We start from the raw sequence: 19,051 nt of genomic DNA, 5'->3' as shown, positions 1-19,051 counted from the left end.
GTTCCTTCACTTCTTCACTGTAAAGCAACGCCTTTTTCAAATGTCATATGTCAGCATAAAGAGTTTGCTCCATCATTTTATCATTTGTTGTTGGGTTGGTTTTTTTTTTCACCTGATAGGTGTAGTTACCACGAAGTTCAAAGTTTGTTTTCTTGTTTTTGTGTGACTATAATGAGGATTATGATAACTACATTGCAAAGCACTTCAATTTAGATGATAGCAATATATATGATTTGTTTATTTTTACATGATTTGATGAAATGAATCCACATCAAATGATTTTATATGCAGTTGAAGCTTTCATATCAGTCAAAATGTTGAGCAGCCAAATATGATATTACTTGAAACTTGTGCATCATCTAATAAGGTATCCATGCATGATAGAATGTGTGACCCTGTCATGTAATTATGACACTGTAGTAGTTGTTTTCGTCAGTGAATAGAAATCATACTTTTCTCTGTTTTATGTCATGCTTTCTTTATGTTTTTTTTGTGTACAGATGTGTGGAGTTGGACTGTTGGGATGGGCGGAGTGAAGACCAAGAACCTATCATTACCCATGGCCTGGCCATGTGCACTGACATTCTCTTCAAGGTACGTTGTATGCTGAACATCCATTTTGGCTTACTCTATGTGCTAAATTATATACACTGTATTTGCAAGAACGAAACATTTCGCAAGTTGGGACTTGTGGTGCAATTTCATAATTAGTTGAATTTGTGGTTAAAAACCACAGTGATGAATTGAGATATTGGTGTGGTCCCTTTTTGAAGAAACATTATTGATTTCCCACCCTGAAGACTAGATACAACACATTTGTGTAATAAGAGGCCATATTTTCACAGTTTCTTAATCATCAGTTGACTCGCAAAATTTACCAAGACGGAAACCTAGCAAAATGCACCATGTATGCAGTATGTGATGCAGTTTTTACGATGTGCTATGCATATATATATATAAGCTGTACAGGTGTGAACGTTTTTGCTGGATGGAGAACTCGTCTTCATATTGCATATGGTGCAGGAAGATGCCGGAGAGACGAGTATGGTGGTAAAAGGAGGAAGGTTGAGCAAATATTAGCTGTTATTGATTGTCCCACTGCGGCAGTCAATAAGCCACCAGAAGCGGCATACAAAGTGCCTTTTCGGAAGACCAGCAGCTAATTACCATGCATGAGATGACAATGTGTGTGGGGGCAGCAGACACTGCCGGGATTGTGGGGAATCGGGGGTTGCTGAAAAGGGTAATTGAGTGCGCTGGCCTTACCATTGCTCTCAAGTTCCGTTTCTATGCAATCGTCAGAACTTCTCGAGGGCCGTGTCTGTTTCACGCACAGTCACATGTGTGTGATTTGGGAAGAAAAAGATGGGAACTCCTAACCCACTCACTGCTGAGTAAGAGCTGTCTCTAGTTTGGATGTGTCCAAGGCTCCTCATTTATGGGGATACAAATCACATGTCTAGCAGAGCGTCTGGTTAACAGACATTGAATATGGTGATGATGTGTCTGTTTCTTTGGCATGTGTGAAAGCTAATTTAGAAACAGCAAGTTATTAGTTTGTGGATGCAAGGTAATGATAGACACAAACCTATAACAACTTAGTTTTGCACTGTATTGAGCAGAGGAGGGCCTATTCAAAATCTCATTATGTTCATGCAGCTTGAATTAGAAACTCGTGCAAATCATCAGACACGAGTATCACTTCTGCATTAAAGTCATGGGGATGATGTTTTGATTAGGTACACAATTTTTCATTTCTTCTGTGGAGGAATTCAAGCATTATGAAGGAAAAAAAAAGGGAAATTCAAGACATGCAGTCTTGAATTTTTCACTGCCAAAGTTATCAATGGGTATTTTTATCTGGTCACAAAATTATTCTGTTACCAAATGTGACTTTCAGAGATGATGAGGGATAATTCAAAGAGACTGCAAAAGAGGGTTTATGCAGCTTAGACAATCAGAACCACATGAATTAGTGTAGCATCACATGCAGTGCAAATGCAATGGCAGGAAGGAAGTCAAGACAGATACAGAAGGAGAGATGGAACTAGTGACTTGCAAAGTAATGGTGACACAGTGTGGTAGCAACTTTATTCTCATATTAGTAAAAAGAATGTAAAAACTCCGCATTTTTTTTCTTTTCATTTGTTTTCCTCCCACCCATCATAATTGTGAAAACAAGCTCTCTGTCCCTGGCTGGTATGGTGTTTGTGGGCTGCGAGGTAATTACTTATCTCCACAGTGCACTTCCCTGAGGATGTGATGCTGCCAGGAGGGACCTTCCTAGCCATTGCACTGCTTTTAGCATTTTGTCTTGTTGTTGTTGTTGTTGTTTTTGCTTCCCCCACCCCTTTCTCCAGAATGTACCCTGAGGGATGTGAGGCAGGACTGTCTGGGAATTATCAACGTTCTCACCCAGACCCAAATCATGGCATGCATACAATTGAAATGTGAAGGGGAGGGGGGGGGGCTTAGATGTGTGGAGTGTATGGGCAGAGGAAAGGTGGGGGGGGGGGTGGAGTAAGTGAGGAAGATAGAGGACTAATACACATGGCTGGGATAATTGGAGAATTGAGATACAGCATGTGACAAGTGAAGGGAAAATTATCAGCTAGATAGGGAGGAGTGAGGAATATGCGTGAAGAAGATTCTTACTACCATATTGACTAGAGTGTACTTACATTTGAGAGAGAGGGACCGAGCAAGTTTGAGTTGAAGGAAGACAGAATAGGTACGTAGATAGTAGATAGAAAAAAATAAAGAGAGGAGGCAGAAGAGAGAGAGAGAAAGAGAAAAAGATATGAACAAAAAAACCAAGAGACACAATACGGTATACGTCATATATGTGCCACAGGGTTTTTGGATTTTCCACACATTTTCGCGCATGTCGGTTGCTATTCAGGAATGTAATAACATACGAAATGTCAACTCTTATACCGACAATGTAATCACTGATACACATTACTCGATCTGTTCACTCATGAACAAGGTGTGGGATAATATGGTACTTCACGCCCGAGAATTTAACCGCTTGGGGGAAATTGTTGGGAATTCCTGATTTGCGAAAAATTAGACTCACTAAATATGTGGCATAGCCAGTACTTAATAGCTCTGCATAATCACAAATGAATATGAATGAAAATGTGAATAGAGAGGCCAGCACAAACTGCACGGAAATCTTTCACATGCACCATCTGAGGCCTGTGGCAGAAAAGATGGTCGTGGTCATTGCGTGCTGCTTTGATACAAGTTTGTATGGTAGTAATCAGAAAACAACCAATCAACTTTGAGCATTGAAATGACTGTTTTTCGGTGGTAACTTGCAATTATTGCAATGTACAATAATTGCAATCATCTTTGTGAAACGGGGGGCCTCAAAGTGTGACTGGAGTGGAGCCATGTCTTATGGATGCCCCAGACAGGCTGTCTAGAGAAAGTCGTAGCCAGAAGAAACTGTATGACACAAACGGGCAGGAACCAGACACTGTATAGACAACAGAAGATAAACAGGACGTTCAGATGTGGGTCAAATCTTTCCAGGCACATCTGGCTATGTGATCATTCAAGGAAGGCTTTACACATTATCATAATATAGTAAGAGCATCCCAAGAATCAATGTTTTGAGGATAGGCAGATACTGGAACTGTTGGGATAATACTGACAGACTATGTTAAATGTGTGTGTGTGTGGGGGGGGGGGGGGGGGGGGGGGCAGTGGAGGGGAGGGGGTCATTTTGTTTCCACACATTGTACCATTTTGTCTCAGAATGGGAATTTATCTTTTTGTTATGTTTTGCTCTTTATGCCAGCACTGTGCATGTTTCATTTGAATAAGCAGAAATGTAATGGAAATTGAAGTCATAACGAAATCAGATCTAAACCAAAGCTGTACTGTATCAATTCAAAGGTGAAGAATTCCCAGTGGTGTTGAGTAAAGCCTCATATCACAACATTTGTCATTTTGTGCATTTTATCAGACCATTGTAATCATCTAGCCGTAATGAAGTGAATACAAGGCCAGCAAGATTGTTTACAAAGTACTGCGCTCTAGTGCAGTAAATTTATTTTATTTTTTTTCTGTAGGCATGCCTATAAGATGTAAAAAGTAGAAATCCTTGCAAATGTCAGACTAATCAAGCAAGTCTAGACTAGGTATATCATACTCTGTCCACAGAAACTTTACCCGGTCATGCAAAAAGACTGAGCTATATTTGAGGAGACATTTGCAAGAACTCCTCCTAGAAATGCTTTCAGGGTGTTGTAGTTTCATGGCAAGATAATATAAAAATGCTCTCATGCACACATTTTGAAAGAATATATAAGCTAATGTGATTACACAAGCTTTCAAAATCAACCCTGATACCAATCATGTTAAAAAAAAAAATGTTGCTAACATTTCTGAACTTGCTACAGAATGTGTGATTATTCAATATACTCTAGACTTTAGTGTACAGTATGTCGTGAGAATATATATAAAAAGGTCAAAGATACAAAGACAAAGGTTCAACCAAGCCACTCACACAAAGTGGTCCAGGATATTGTTTTGTATGTGAATTTGTATTTGATTTTGTGTTGTTGTTTAGAAAAAAATGACATAAAGACATTCCGTGATATTCACCATGTAGTGAAGGATAATGCTATTTAGTAATGTATTTTCAAAATGCTACTCTACATTACACAGTGCTTGTGAAATGAAATGCACACAGACATGCACATGTCTAAATCATATTTGTGCATGTTCTAATACTGAGACTGTCTACTTCATTCAAATGATCTTAGAATTATTTCAGGAATTCATCATAGTACAGACAATTCTAGATGCTTTTCGTCGTTCAGAGCATGTTTGTTTTTCAGAAATTTTGCTTTCTAAAAATGAGTGAATGTTAATTTCTCCATTAATTGCCGGCCACCAGCACGAATTTGACCACTGGTGAAATTGTCAGGAAGCCCAAAGAATTAGACTCACTAAGTACTGCACATGGTGTATTCAAAAATCTTTAAAAATTCCTGTATTTCAGTGATGTAAACCCTGTTTTTTTCACAGTAGATAGAAGTTAACCCAGGCAGTTCTGAATGTTCTCTCAGTTTGTGGCTTGGAACTTCATGCTGGTAGTGATTATTACTTCACTGGCATGCAAAAAGTGTAGACTTTATACTGTTGAACCAGAAGTTTTCGTGCATATCTAATTTTGTGAATTTTGCGAGAGCCAAGATTTGTGGAATTAAAATGCATGTGAAAGTTCTTGTCTACACTATATGCATCGAATGCCAGCGGCAATTCACAAAAAACTTTAGGCCGCAAAAAAGGTAGTGAGCTCCAAATCACAAACAAAAATTTCATGCTGTGAATATTTCTGGTGTTTAGAGTATGTAGTATCTCATTAGCTCCACCTTGAAAATATGTAATTTTTCTACAGTGTATGTTGGGCACCCAGTGTTGCACAGTGTTGCTACTAGCATGGACGAATGTGGCAACATCTGGTACATGAATTAAGATCCCAGGAGAATTAACTCAATGTGCTCATCTTCTTACTCACGTGACTTCAGACTCTTGATGTAATCAGAATTGCATCCCAAGACATTGTACGATCCATTTCACAGTAGTTTTATCATGAGTTTTCTGTCTCTCAATAATTCTCATCAGATTTAGAGTGAGAGATTATCAGAATTTCTTCTGAAACATTAAGCAAAGTGTGACTTGATCTGTATAAGAGCTTGTCATTATCCAATGTGCCACTTGATGACTTGGGGGGGGGGGGGCAAGTTTCATCAGTCAAATTCTTGCCAGATTTTTAATTTTTTTTGGGCATGAGTGATAATCAGGATGCCTTCAGAAGTATTGAGCAAAGAAGTATTGGATCGATATCATTGCCAACTAGAGAGGGGCCGTCAAAGGCGGCAGACCCACGCCTAAGTACAAAGTCGGGGTAAACATAATGTGCATTCGGTCATCTACCAGAATTCGGCCACTTAATTGCCAGTGTGCTTTATCACCAGCCAGTGAGTTCTACCAAAGATCGTACACTGAAGTGTACGATCTTTGGTTCTACAGTCACATCACACGCAAATCACATCATTACACATACGGTATTAACACTCATTCACGTACAGGAAAGTCCTTAAGTCTCCTCCAAAAATCCATCGAAAATCCCAAATTCCACCGTCAAAAGTGCAGAATCGGAACTTTTCCAAGCGCGCGCGAATTAAGTCCAGTTTTAAGAGTATTGTCTACGCGACGGGTTGCGGAAAAAGCGCTAAAAATCGAGAAATACGCCGTTTTCTTGCGGGATATTTTGATTATAGCAAGCCGAGAGTGTGATGATATCAAAGGTCGTATGAGTGTACGATCTTTGATGGTATCCACAAAAGCAAAAAAGAAAAACAAAATTTACGTACCCCCTAGGCAATTACCCCTATGATTAGTGTCTACGGGAATTATTCAATGCAAGGGTTGAATGCAAATGTCTACTGCACCAGTATTCGGCCACCAACGAGCGCCGCAACGTCCCCGGTGCAATTTTGCACCAACAGTGTAGAGCGCGATGCATTTTCAGCGGCCTTGCACACGCATTGACATTGAGCACGCATATCGTGCAGTGTGACTGCGACCGAGCAAAATGCTCCTCCAACGAAAAAAACAATCAATGTTAATTTGAAAAATCATCAAATATCAAAGGTCGTATGAGTGTACGAACTTTGATGGTATCCACAAAAGCAAAAAAGAAAAACAAAATTTACGTACCCCCTAGGCAATTACCCCTATGATTAGTGTCTACGGGAATTATTCAATGCAAGGGTTGAATGCAAATGTCTACTGCACCAGTATTCGGCCACCAACGAGCGCCGCAACATCCCCGGTGCAATTTTGCACCAACAGTGTAGAGCGCGATGCATTTTCAGCGGCCTTGCACACGCATTGACATTGAGCACGCATATCGTGCAGTGTGACTGCGACCGAGCAAAATGCTCCTCCAACGAAAAAAACAATCAATGTTAATTTGAAAAATCATCAAATATCAAAGGTCGTATGAGTGTACGATCTTTGATGGTATCCACAAAAGCAAAAAAGAAAAACAAAATTTACGTACCCCCTAGGCAATTACCCCTATGATTAGTGTCTACGGGAATTATTCAATGCAAGGGTTGAATGCAAATGTCTACTGCACCAGTATTCGGCCACCAACGAGCGCCGCAACATCCCCGGTGCAATTTTGCACCAACAGTGTAGAGCGCGATGCATTTTCAGCGGCCTTGCACACGCATTGACATTGAGCACGCATATCGTGCAGTGTGACTGCGACCGAGCAAAATGCTCCTCCAACGAAAAAAACAATCAATGTTAATTTGAAAAATCATCAAATATCAAAGGTCGTATGAGTGTACGATCTTTGATGGTATCCACAAAAGCAAAAAAGAAAAACAAAATTTACGTACCCCCTAGGCAATTACCCCTATGATTAGTGTCTACGGGAATTATTCAATGCAAGGGTTGAATGCAAATGTCTACTGCACCAGTATTCGGCCACCAACGAGCGCCGCAACGTCCCCTGTGCAATTTTGCACCAACAGTGTAGAGCGCGATGCATTTTCAGCGGCCTTGCACACGCATTGATATTGAGCACGCATATCGTGCAGTGTGACTGCGACCGAGCAAAATGCTCCTCCAACGAAAAAAACAATCAATGTTAATTTGAAAAATCATCAAAATACGGGCCAGTTTGTGATGACGGAGAACGAACTTTCATAAATCTAGAAGGACATAGTCCCTCAAATAGGCCTAAACGTAAATTTCGGAATTCTTACGAACATTTGAGCAGCGAAGTCGGATCGTTGGGGAGTTTATGTGTTCGTATGGTAGCGGAAAATCGCAAAGTGAGAAACGGGAAATTTTCGGAATGGTCACTATACCATGGGGTCAAAACTTCAAGGTCACACAGAATTTGCAAGGGTCAACCGATTATCACCAAAATCTAATCGATTCTTTCCTGTCATTATCCAAACATTCCCTGAACATTTCGTGCAAATCCGTTTACCCGTTCTCTTGTTATCTTGTACACAAACAAACAAACAAACAAACAAACAAACAAACAAACAAACATACGGAACCCTTTACATAACCCCCTGCCGATTTTCATCGGCGTGGGTAACAACCAAGGTACTAGTTAATGATTATTTCAGCACAAATTAGACTTCAGTCAATATCAAACTGGTCATCATTATGACTTACTATCCATAATTGTGCTTGTCTGCGCTCAAGCGCCACAATACTCTGGATGCGTGTCATTGGAAGAGAATAATGATACATGATTGGAAGCTGTACATTGCTTTTCTTTTTCACTCAAACGTTTATATGTCATTTTGAATGGGAACTGAATGTTCAAAAAAAAGTTTTGATGACAGATAATTACATTGCAGTGCTCTGGTGTTTGGCAAAAATCCAAAGGAAATTGGGCAAATCATTAGAACTCAATGACCATTTGTGTGTTAGTAATATGTCATTTTCTATGGCGTCTTGTGTGTAGTTAGAAGCAGTCAGTTAGATAATGTGACTGGAAGGAGCCACTGACTATTAACTTCTTTGGCTGTGTAAATGAACAAAATGCAGCTAAGAAAACGAAACAACTCTTGTACACGAATATAAGACGTATTAACCCGTTGAGGACGAGTCCTGAGTATACTCGGGCAGGTGTCTATGGGAAATGCGTGTTGTAGCAAAATCAAACCGTCCTCAACGGGGTGATGGAGAGGAGGCATGGAGAATGTAACATTCTTGGATGTACGTCGTGTCAGAGAGAAATGTAACTCTGGAGAAAATGACATGGTAATGATCCTTTTTACCACTCATTGAGAAAGAAGTGTATTCATAAATCATCAAAACATATGATATAAATGATGACAACAAATTTTAAGGGGCCCCTTGTTTATATATATATATATATATATATATATATATATATATATTCATCCCTAATTTGTAAAAGACACAGCATGCTGTATTCTAGTCAATTTATATTTTCTGGTGTCAGATTGTACCTGCTGATGTTATGAATTATATTCCACAACCCAAGGGCAAGGATGTGCAAAGTAGACATCTTCCCTCCCCTCCCCCCCCCTTTTTTTTTAAGTACAGCTTGATTATTGATTTTTGTGACTTGCAAGAAGTAGTGTGGGATTCATGAGTTGCTGCTGTTATGCATATTTTCTAAAAATAGTCCTATTTGTATTCTCATCAGGTATGTGAACACAGCAATTTGAAAACCCCTTAGTACTGTCAATAGGAGCAAAAGAAAATAGTGTCTTTTTGCATTCATGCCTAAATGCATGCCTATGTACATTGAGTTTGACTGGTATTCCATTCTCATGACTTGATTTTTGAAGGCAAATTTACTCTTCAGGTAACAATAGCTGTAAGTTTGACTGTCTTAAATTCTCCATACATTCCATATGTGAATTTTGATTTAAATTCTATTCTTTTCATTTAAAAAAGACAAAAAAGTGATACAGAATGATGTGAGAATCGAATTTAAACTTATGTTTTATTCCCGACTCTTTTCTTCTTTTTTATCCATTTTGTCTGCACATTTCAGCAATCGATCACTAGTTTGTATTGCAGTGATCAAAAATACAAATAAAGAGTTTTTATCTACAGCAAAGATGGGCGTAACAATGAATATCTAGTAACTGGATGGTCGTAAGTCTGTTTGAAAATGGTATTGAAAGGATTGCTAGAATCCACACGGAAATGCAAGTGAAGGAGAAGGCTCCCTTTAACATTGCCGAGGGTGTCATGCCCAGTAGTGCCGATGCCCAATGTGTAATGATGGATGGAGCAATCAAGGGGGAGGCAGAGGACTTGTAAAGATGCTGGAGTGGAGAGTTCCCCCGGACCTCTGACATCCCCAGCTGACTTCTGTAAAGGTCACAGCTCCTCAGAAAGCGAGAAGCGGCCGGGATGCGTTCCTCCCCATCTCCATCCTCCCCTTTATCCCTCCCAAAACAAAACATCTCCAACATGCCAATCCTTGTATGCCTCTCTGGGGAGGAAAGGCGACAACAAAGAAAAAAACAACAACAACAGATATCTGCAGGATAACACATACAGAAAAAAAAGAACAACAGGAGGATGAAAAGGTTATATGTGAATGGTACACTCCCACTGACCTCTTTCACACCTGAACTTTGATAATTGAACCTGAAAGAGATTGAGTTTTGTAGATGTATTTTTGCCTGTGCTGGATTGCATCTTAACAGCAAACATGTGATGAAACAGTAATCATCACTGGTATATGGCAATTAAAAAGTTTGAATGCGTTCTTAATTATCACTGTTATAAGGCAATTAAAAAGTTTGAATGTGTTCAATGACATCATGGGGTCATTTCATGAAGTATTTTGGTCGGATATTTTTCTGACAAACTGTTACAAGCTATTGAAATCCGACAACTTGTCGGACAAAATGTTTCATGAAATGCCCCCATGTCATCAGCTCTGCCATTTAGCTGGTCAAATTATTATTTCAAGGTGCTATATTGTTTGGGCCAAATTGTAGATTAGCATGACACTGATTCAACTGACATTTTTAATCATATTAATTGATCGACTTGGTGTTACATTTTATGTCCAAAAAAAAAATCAGAAGTAATATCAATCAATCATATCTAACCATGTGAAGTGATTTGATTATTAGTGGTGTTATCATATTACTAGTAAGAGTAGAAGTAATTACATCAAACTTACAATAGAAGTAATAAAGCACTATTTATTTGATGTTCCAGTTAGTAGAAAATTTCAGTAATTTGTGCCATGTATGCTTCCTTCTCATGGCTTTTCTACAGGATGTGATCCAAGCCATAAGGGATACGGCATTTGTCACCTCAGACTTTCCTGTCATCCTGTCCTTTGAGAACCACTGTAGTAAACCGCAGCAGCTCAAACTGGCCAGATACTGTGAGGAGGTCTTGGGAGAGTATCTACTCACTGAGTGTCTGGACGATTATAAGGTTGGTTTTATGCCCCATTCCACACCCCCCCCCCCCCCAACCCCCATGTTCATTCATTCATTCATTCATTCATTTATTTGGCAAAATATAAAACAATATACAACTTACAGGTCATTACAAAGGAACAAATACATGCCAGGACCCCTAAGAAGCAATTGTGTGCCCTCAAACCAAAAAAGATAAAATACATGTATATATACAATCAACCAACACTTGTTGTGACATGGACCAATACATACAGAAAATTAGTCCAAATTGATATAGTGAAACACATATGTGTACTTAACCCTAGCTAGACCGGGGGGGCCTCCAAGGCCCCCCCCCCCCCCCCCCGACGTTCGGCACGATGTTCGGCGCGATGTATCGCTATCACGAAAAGCTATCGCCGCAACATTTCATGACTTTTTTTTTTTGAGTCTCCTGCATTTTTTGATGCAGTTCCAAAGTTGCGCATAAATATGTCTGTGCATGTCAGACCAAAAATTGCTCAAAAACGTGATTTCGTGTACAATTTCAATGCAAACTGTGCTTACAGGCAAATTTCATAAAAGCATGATTATTTTGGGGTTTTATCGATTAAAATCAATAAATAACATATTTTCTTGTTCGGAACAATGTCGCAGACAAATTTCATCAAAAAAACAATGGAAAACATAAAGTAAAAAAACAAGGAATTACATAAGAAATTCAAAAAACAATAGAACACTTAAGAATTTTTTTCTGATGGCACCATTTTTTTCTCTTACATTTGCCAAGGACACTAAAAAGAATATTTACACAAAAGATGTGCCTGTTTTGAATTTAATTGAGTGATTTATACCAAATTGTCTGATTTCATGCATCATTATGCATGAATTAGCATAATTTAGCATAAATGATAGATTTTTAAAAAATCAACTTCTGATAGATTTTTAAAAGATTAACTCCATGGTACTTTAGATTACATCAAAGGCAATGTGTGTGCCAATTTTCGTCGCGATTGCGCGGTTGACGGCCAAGATCTGGAGGGTGGGAGGCCCCCCGGCTCTATCATCTACCTAAATAGCCCGGTCTAGTTAGGGTTAAATCATCTGTTATCAAACATAAAAACATATTTTAGCTTAATTTGTTGGCAGACACACACACACATCCATCCTAAGTGTACGGAGAAAAAGAGATGAGAAAAAGAAATGTAGAGGAAGAAAGGAAGTCTAGTCAGTCATGGATACCATCTTAAAATACACTCTGTTTATATAGTACTTTAAATCTGGAAAATGTAGTGCTAGATTTAAGGTCACCATCAATAGAATTCCATTCCTTGACACCTGTAAAACGTATAGATTGCAATCTTAGAGTTGAATAAGTAAAATGTTATGTCCACTAACCCATACCTACTCCCCCGTAGCATTCTTATCCACTTGTACTGCATCCCCCTTCACTTTCACTCCTCCACTCTCTCCTCCACTGGCACTCATCTTCACTTTCTCCATCCCCGCCCTGCACTGCGTGCCCATTTCCCCCCCCCCCACACACACACACATTTTCTGTCATTTTTGTTGAGCCCACCGGAGGTGTGGGGAGACTAAGGGATCGCCTGCGGCGTCTGTCCGTCCGCCGTCCGCCGTCCGTCCGTCCGTCGTCCGTCCGTAATGCTATAAAAACTTGAATAACTCTCTACTGAGGACTTCAATTTCAATCAAACTTGGAGGGAAGAGTGGTTACACAAAGTTACACAAAGTTACACATTTTACCAAAGATGAAGGGCACCGCAAGGTCAAAGGTCACAGGCAGAGGTCAATGAACTTTAGGGCCCTATGTTAAGTTTTTATGGCGCGTTTCGATTATGGCTCATAACTTTTGATGTATATGTCCGTTTGTGACCAAACTTGGGTGGTAGATGTCCGTTGGGAAGTTGAAGGTCACCAAAAGGTCAAAGGTCACAGACAGGGGTCAACAAACTTTTAGGGCCCAATGTTAAGTTTTTACGGCGGGTTTCGATTATGGCTCTTAACTTTTGATCCCTTTGTCCGTTTGTGACCAAACTTTGATGGTAAATGTCCTTGGGAAGTTGGAGGTCACCACAAGGCCAAATTTCATAAGTGGGTCAATGAACTTCCGGGAGTTAGAAATACATTAATTTCTTCTATGCGAATAGGCGAGACACAATTTGGCACTTGCCATGTCATGTGCATTCACACATCCTGATCTCATTCGTAAGAATTAAGACAGGTGGTCTTGCAGATGAAGGAACACACGCACACACACACACACACACACACACACACACACAAATGCCTTAACTCTGAAAAATATATTGTATGAATACCAAAGATACTGGTTGATAACTGGCTGGCTTACAGTTGATGGCTATCATGAATGGCTATCATATTTAGTGCTGTAGAAGATATGGCAACTGTTATTCTTGAAATTTATGTTATTTTATATTCCCTGGCATTACTCCCATGTTATAGCACTGCCTATGTCCTGCATGTCTCGACTTAACTTAAAGATTTTATCATATCTCATTAATTGTTATGTACACTTGAGTCTAGCATATCATTGAAACAAAATCATATTTGTGTATGTGCGATTAATGTCATTTCTTTTTTTTTGTGTGTGTATTATCACAGACTGATATTCTTGTGTATCACTCTTATAACTGATATTTTTCCCCCAATCTTTCAATTTGCAGCTTGATTCTGGTGTTCCTCTCCCATCACCTAACAAATTAAAGCGGAAAATACTAATCAAGAACAAGAGGCTGAAACCTGAAGTTGAGCAAAGTAAGTGAAGAGATTTCGTACCCTTCTTTGACACATAGCTGCCTGATCATAGCATGCACTACTATATGGTCACAAAAAAGGAAACACACACACACAAAAATCTGAACAGAGTTTGTAGCAATAAATTGACTGTTTAGCGCTGGTGTAGAAAAGAGAGGGAAAATACACCACACTGTTTTGTGATATAATCATTCTTAAGCAGCTTTCTGTTTCAAATCTGTGAAAGGACAAGTTCACCTTTATATGCATGTGGATTGAGAGAATGCTGCAATATCAGTAGAACACATCAGTGAAAGTTTTGAGGAAAATTTGACAATTCATTAAAAGCTATGGATTTCTGAAGTTTCTGTGCAGTGACTGCTGGATGAGAAGGCTATTCCAGGTTATGATGTCACGTGTTTAGAACGATATAAGGAAAATGTAAAGAGAATTCCACAAAATTTCCCTATTTGAAAAAAATACACAATCATTCTCTTGACTTGTTATTGAAATATTTTAAAGGTAATATTCCTCCTGCCTTCTGAAAGAGACAAGTCAAGTTCTCCTTGATCATGCAAGAAAAAGAAAATTTGTTGAACGTTCTTTATATTTTCTTCATATCGTTCTACGCACGTGACATCACAAGCTAGAGTAGTCTTCTCATCCAGTGATGGCGGCACTGAAACTTTAAAAATTCATAACTTTCAAACGGATTGCCCAAACTTTCACTGATGTGTTCTACCATATTGTTGTATTCTCTCAACCCACATGTGTAGAAAAGGGGAACTTGTCCTTTCATTCTACAAGGAATTCTACCCATCTACTCCATGTACATGACTGCTTCAATTTATTATCCTCTTATTATTGTCATTTTTCTAATGCAGTAAGATGCAACAATCCCACATGCTAGCCATTGAAAGCATGGTAAGAATTGAAGAAGTCAGATAATCCCTGTTTGTGGACAGTTATATCTGGAGAATTTATATTGATCAATGAAGAAGACATCCCAGTCAATTTGGCGGATGGTGAATGAAGAATGTAAGGATTTTAGAAGTGTCTCCAAGTTGGCCTTTCAATAGTAATGATATCATGAACAATATCAGTAAATCTAGTCAACTTGACTTACTTGTAATTTTGAGTAGCGACGTTTCACGTCCTCTTTGGGATGCTTCATCTGTTATGATACATTTCTCTCTGAAAATCTTTTCAATCATGGCCCACCAAATTAGCACTGGACTCGTGTAGCCAGTGTGGAGTGTGTATTTGTTACGCTTTGTTATTATCATTGTTTTTTTGTTTTTTCAAGTTGAATGCAAATTTGATTTTGAATCCATCTTCCAGGACAACTGGAGATGATGCGACTGAGACCAGAAATGGCAGAGCTCAACCAGGAGGATGAACAAGAAGAAGGAGAGTCAGGTGAGACGGTTGCCATGGTGATCAGTTAGAAGTTCTTCCTCTTCTCTCTGTCTCCGCAAATCTCTTGCCACATTCCCTCCCTTGTCCTGTCCAACAGCGAAAAATGTTTGCACCCTTTTTTTTTCTACTGATCACAGCTCACATTGCCTCTCTCCTAAACAATATATCAAATATTACATAGTCTCTTCAGTTATTATATTAAAAAACCCAGTAATATCCCCCCTTTTTTCATTGTCAACTTATGTTTTTGATGTTTTGTAGAATTCATTTCCACAATGAAATTGATTCCGAGAGAATGCCTCAAATGGTGTTTAAATGAGGTGAAAGTACCTCTCTGTATCAAAAAAAAAAAGTGTCAAAAAAAATGTTAGTGATTACAATTTGCAAAATTCTGACCAACAGGTCAATAATAGAACCATGTTTGGCATACATTTAAGCAACTTAGTTCCACTACTTGAAAAAGTTGGCCACAGTTAAGCTTTTCTCTGTTGCTCCTCCTACTGCACAATGTTGATTTTTTTTTTTGTAAGCGTTAAATTTCAAACACTTTTACTACACGCATAATGTTCTAGATTTATTTCCTATTTTCTTTTTCTTTTTTTTGTATTGTAGTCGTCCCTTTTGACAGCTTCAGTATTTTATTTTGAGCACTTGACACCTTGCTACATGCTGTGCATGCTTTTAACTGTAACATGCTTGATTACCACCAAGATTGCCAGGCTAGATACAGCCAAGCTTGAGAGCACCAATAAAACTTACAACTGACAGCTTTCAAAAATTAATCTTTCAAATCTTTCACATTTCTTTAAAAAAAGCATTAATGGCCTATTAACCTTCCCTCTTTCTACTAAACCCTTTCGTTTCTAATTTCAGCGTGCAAAAGATTTTGTTAAAGAGCTCTTACTAAAAGAAATGAAGTGTACTTTTTTGTGTGAGCAAACAAATGACAATTATGTCACCCTGTCATTTGTAGTATTTCTTTTAATGTACATGTAACATGTGAATTCCTTCATCCTTTTCTTTCAATGTGAGATTTTGTTTCCTTATTTATGTTCACAATTCGGAAAGTAGACATTTTGCCCCCTTTCTTCCCCAGTGTACTTTGATGAGAACATGCAAGTTCACTATAAATCTGAACTGCTGTTCATAACATGGAGGCTAGAATTATGATTTTCATTGTTTGTGTTCGTAATCCAAATACTGTCGCACTGATTGTATTCTGTTTTTTGGTTTATCCATTTCGTTCTTTTTGGTCATGAAGGATTTAGGGTGAGCGTATGTTTGTAGAATACACTCAAGTGAAACACGAACTTGTCTTGAAAGACATTTCAGTGCACAAAGATTTTGTTAAAGAGCTCTAACTGAGGCACTTGTAGTGTACTTCTTTGTGTGAACATACAAATGATATACTTCTGTCATTCTGTCATTGGTATGGTTTTGTATGTAGTCCCAAGAAATTGTATCATGATTTCAAGGTTCATATTGCATGTTTAAAGTGGCATGTTAAAGCCTGTTTAGTAAGAGATAAAAATCAAAAATTAAAAAAGAGACTGGTAAGGTTTAGTAAACAGATGTAACTTAAGTGTTTGTGTTAAAGTTAAATCACTCTATGCAATGCCCACTTTCACCAGAAATCTGGTGACATTTTTAAGTAAATAGAGCTGTGATATCACTGTAGGTCATGTTACACCTAGGAGAGCACCATGCATTCACTGTATGTTTGCTTCACATACTATCAGTGGTCAGTAGGGACAAAGTATATAATTCTTAGGTTCTTCCAACAAGTAAATAATTTCTCTCTTTTTTTCTACAGTTGCTAGTTTCTTGATGCATTGATGTATTCTTCAGGTTTTGATATAGCTGCTTATTATTTGGACATTAAAGGTTGATAATGATTGTGCATACAGTTCATCAAAAGTTTGAACATCATTAGTTTTAGCTGTCTCAGAATGAGTAGCTCAAGAAGTGTTTCTAAAGCTTTTGAAGTAGAAACCCAGATGTTTGCTTTTTTTTCACTCTCAAAGACTTATACATGTAAAACAAATGTACAAAGAGATTGTCATCTCCTGAATAATTTCATACCTCCTTTGTCATCTATGACATACATCATCAATCTATGTCATATCAACTTACAGGTTTTAATCGACTTTTGGTAATGGATTTTTTTTTTTTTCAAGAAAACATGCTGACTAGTTTGAATAAGTAAACATGCAGTTCTTGTATATCTTATGAAGTCAAAATTACTGCAAAGTCTTGAAGACCATTTACACTCAAAGATACCAGTGGAGATCAAAGTAGGATGTAGTTTAAAGAGCATTTTCCTATCGTTATAAAACAATTTGTTGTGGATGGTGGATGGTGGATCGTGGATGTAATGGGGACCTCTCTATCATTTTAATGTCAAGAATTTTTAGTACTCACTACCTGACATTCAAATCTAGTCAGTCTGGAACTTGCTGGAATCAATTGAGCCATTTCACACCTCCACAATCGTGTTAAAATACCTCAAGAAATGTTGAACGAATATTTTTAAGCTACCTTCCCATATTTCTATCTTTGTTTGGAAGTCAGCTTGGAATTGGGGAGGTGAGAATTCATTAGTGTTAAACTTCATGATGTTCAGATCATGTTGAAGCACCTCTTCTCAAAGCAATCCCATTACAGCACTAAACAAGGGATCACATTTTATTTTTTTTTTATTTTTTATTTTTGTTAAATTAGAGCAGTATTGCAATGAATTGAATTTTGTCTTGTAGAAGTTCTGTTAAGGTGAGCTTTGTAAAGGGATTTATTTAGTTTACAAGTTTTCCACTCCAACCTTACGTAGCTTCCTTCTTGAAGCATAGTACACAACAATTATGTGATTTAGAGTTCTGGACATATGGGTGTACATTAGTAGAATGTGAAATTAATTCATAATGTTAAAAGAGCTTTTTAAGCCTTCCCCAAGTAGTTGTGCTTCAGGCATGACTTTTACAATCCTAGTTAATTTTCAGAAAGTGCTGCAAACTGTAAGAGTAATTCTTGTCAAAGGGATCACCTGTGGCAAGAATTCATGAAGTGAAGGCCAGTTTTTTTAACTGTAATTCTCTTCAGAAAGCAAATAATATATATATATATATATATATATATATATATATATATATATATATATATATATATATATATATTATATATATATATCTTAATTGGCTTGTTCCTGTTGGATTTTTTTTTTTATTGGGGGTTACGTTGTTATTGTATGCTCTGATTCATTTTAACAGAATCTTCTGCTGGCTATATCATCCTCTACTCATTATCTTTTGAGATTTAATGCTTCTTCGTAATCTTCTTGGGAAGAAAGATGCAAAGTAAAGAATGATAGGAATATTGTTTCCTAGAAATGGCTTTACATTATATTTCAGAATGATGGCATCTACATTGTACTTCCTGTGAAGTTGTAGAAAATGTGTTTTTGATGTGGGGAAACACTCAGTGAGGTAGCATTAATTAGGCCATGACACAGTATGCCATGCAGGTGACACATCTATCAGGAAGTTATTTAGGGGATATGTTGCTATATACAGTCCTGGCATCATAAGTATATCAACTATCATTTTGCCCCGTGCATGCGGTAATGGAACAGTATTGCAAGAAGAGTCACTGTTTTTTTCTCTGTGTGTTTGATTACAGTAATTTCCATGACAGGAAAATTTGCTACAAGTTGTGTAGGTTTAGAAATGGATAAAATAACATGGGTTGATTGGATCTTGTAAATACGATCATAACTGTCAAAAGTCCCTGTATCAATGAAGGATTGACAACATGTTTGTGAGAATGCAGTTTGAAAATGAACCACAGGCTGAATCACACATGGTTTAAAAACAAAACAAAACAAAAAACAAAACATGTGA

At 38.0% G+C, this 19,051-nt stretch overlaps 1 protein-coding gene across 5 annotated transcripts in view; it reads left to right on the top strand.

The window, feature by feature from the left end:
• Window positions 1-19,051, top strand: part of LOC139721562 (1-phosphatidylinositol 4,5-bisphosphate phosphodiesterase beta-4-like) — a 193,997-nt gene that overhangs the window by 140,231 nt on the left and 34,715 nt on the right. For all 5 annotated transcript variants that reach the window (XM_071632882.1, XM_071632881.1, XM_071632878.1 and 2 more), the window contains 4 exons: window positions 501-594; window positions 10,834-10,998; window positions 13,670-13,760; window positions 15,081-15,158. In XM_071632882.1, coding sequence (XP_071488983.1) covers window positions 501-594; window positions 10,834-10,998; window positions 13,670-13,760; window positions 15,081-15,158 — 428 coding nt within the window. The remainder of the gene's footprint in view (window positions 1-500; window positions 595-10,833; window positions 10,999-13,669; window positions 13,761-15,080; window positions 15,159-19,051) is intronic.

This window comes from Diadema antillarum, unplaced genomic scaffold (assembly GCF_040938485.1).
Source record: "Diadema antillarum isolate AM-2024a unplaced genomic scaffold, OU_Dant_1.0 scf00000145, whole genome shotgun sequence".
Lineage (NCBI taxonomy): Eukaryota > Metazoa > Echinodermata > Echinoidea > Diadematoida > Diadematidae > Diadema > Diadema antillarum.
The sequence above is the reverse complement of the archived record's forward strand: the minus strand, read 5'-3'. Positions and strand labels throughout refer to the sequence as shown.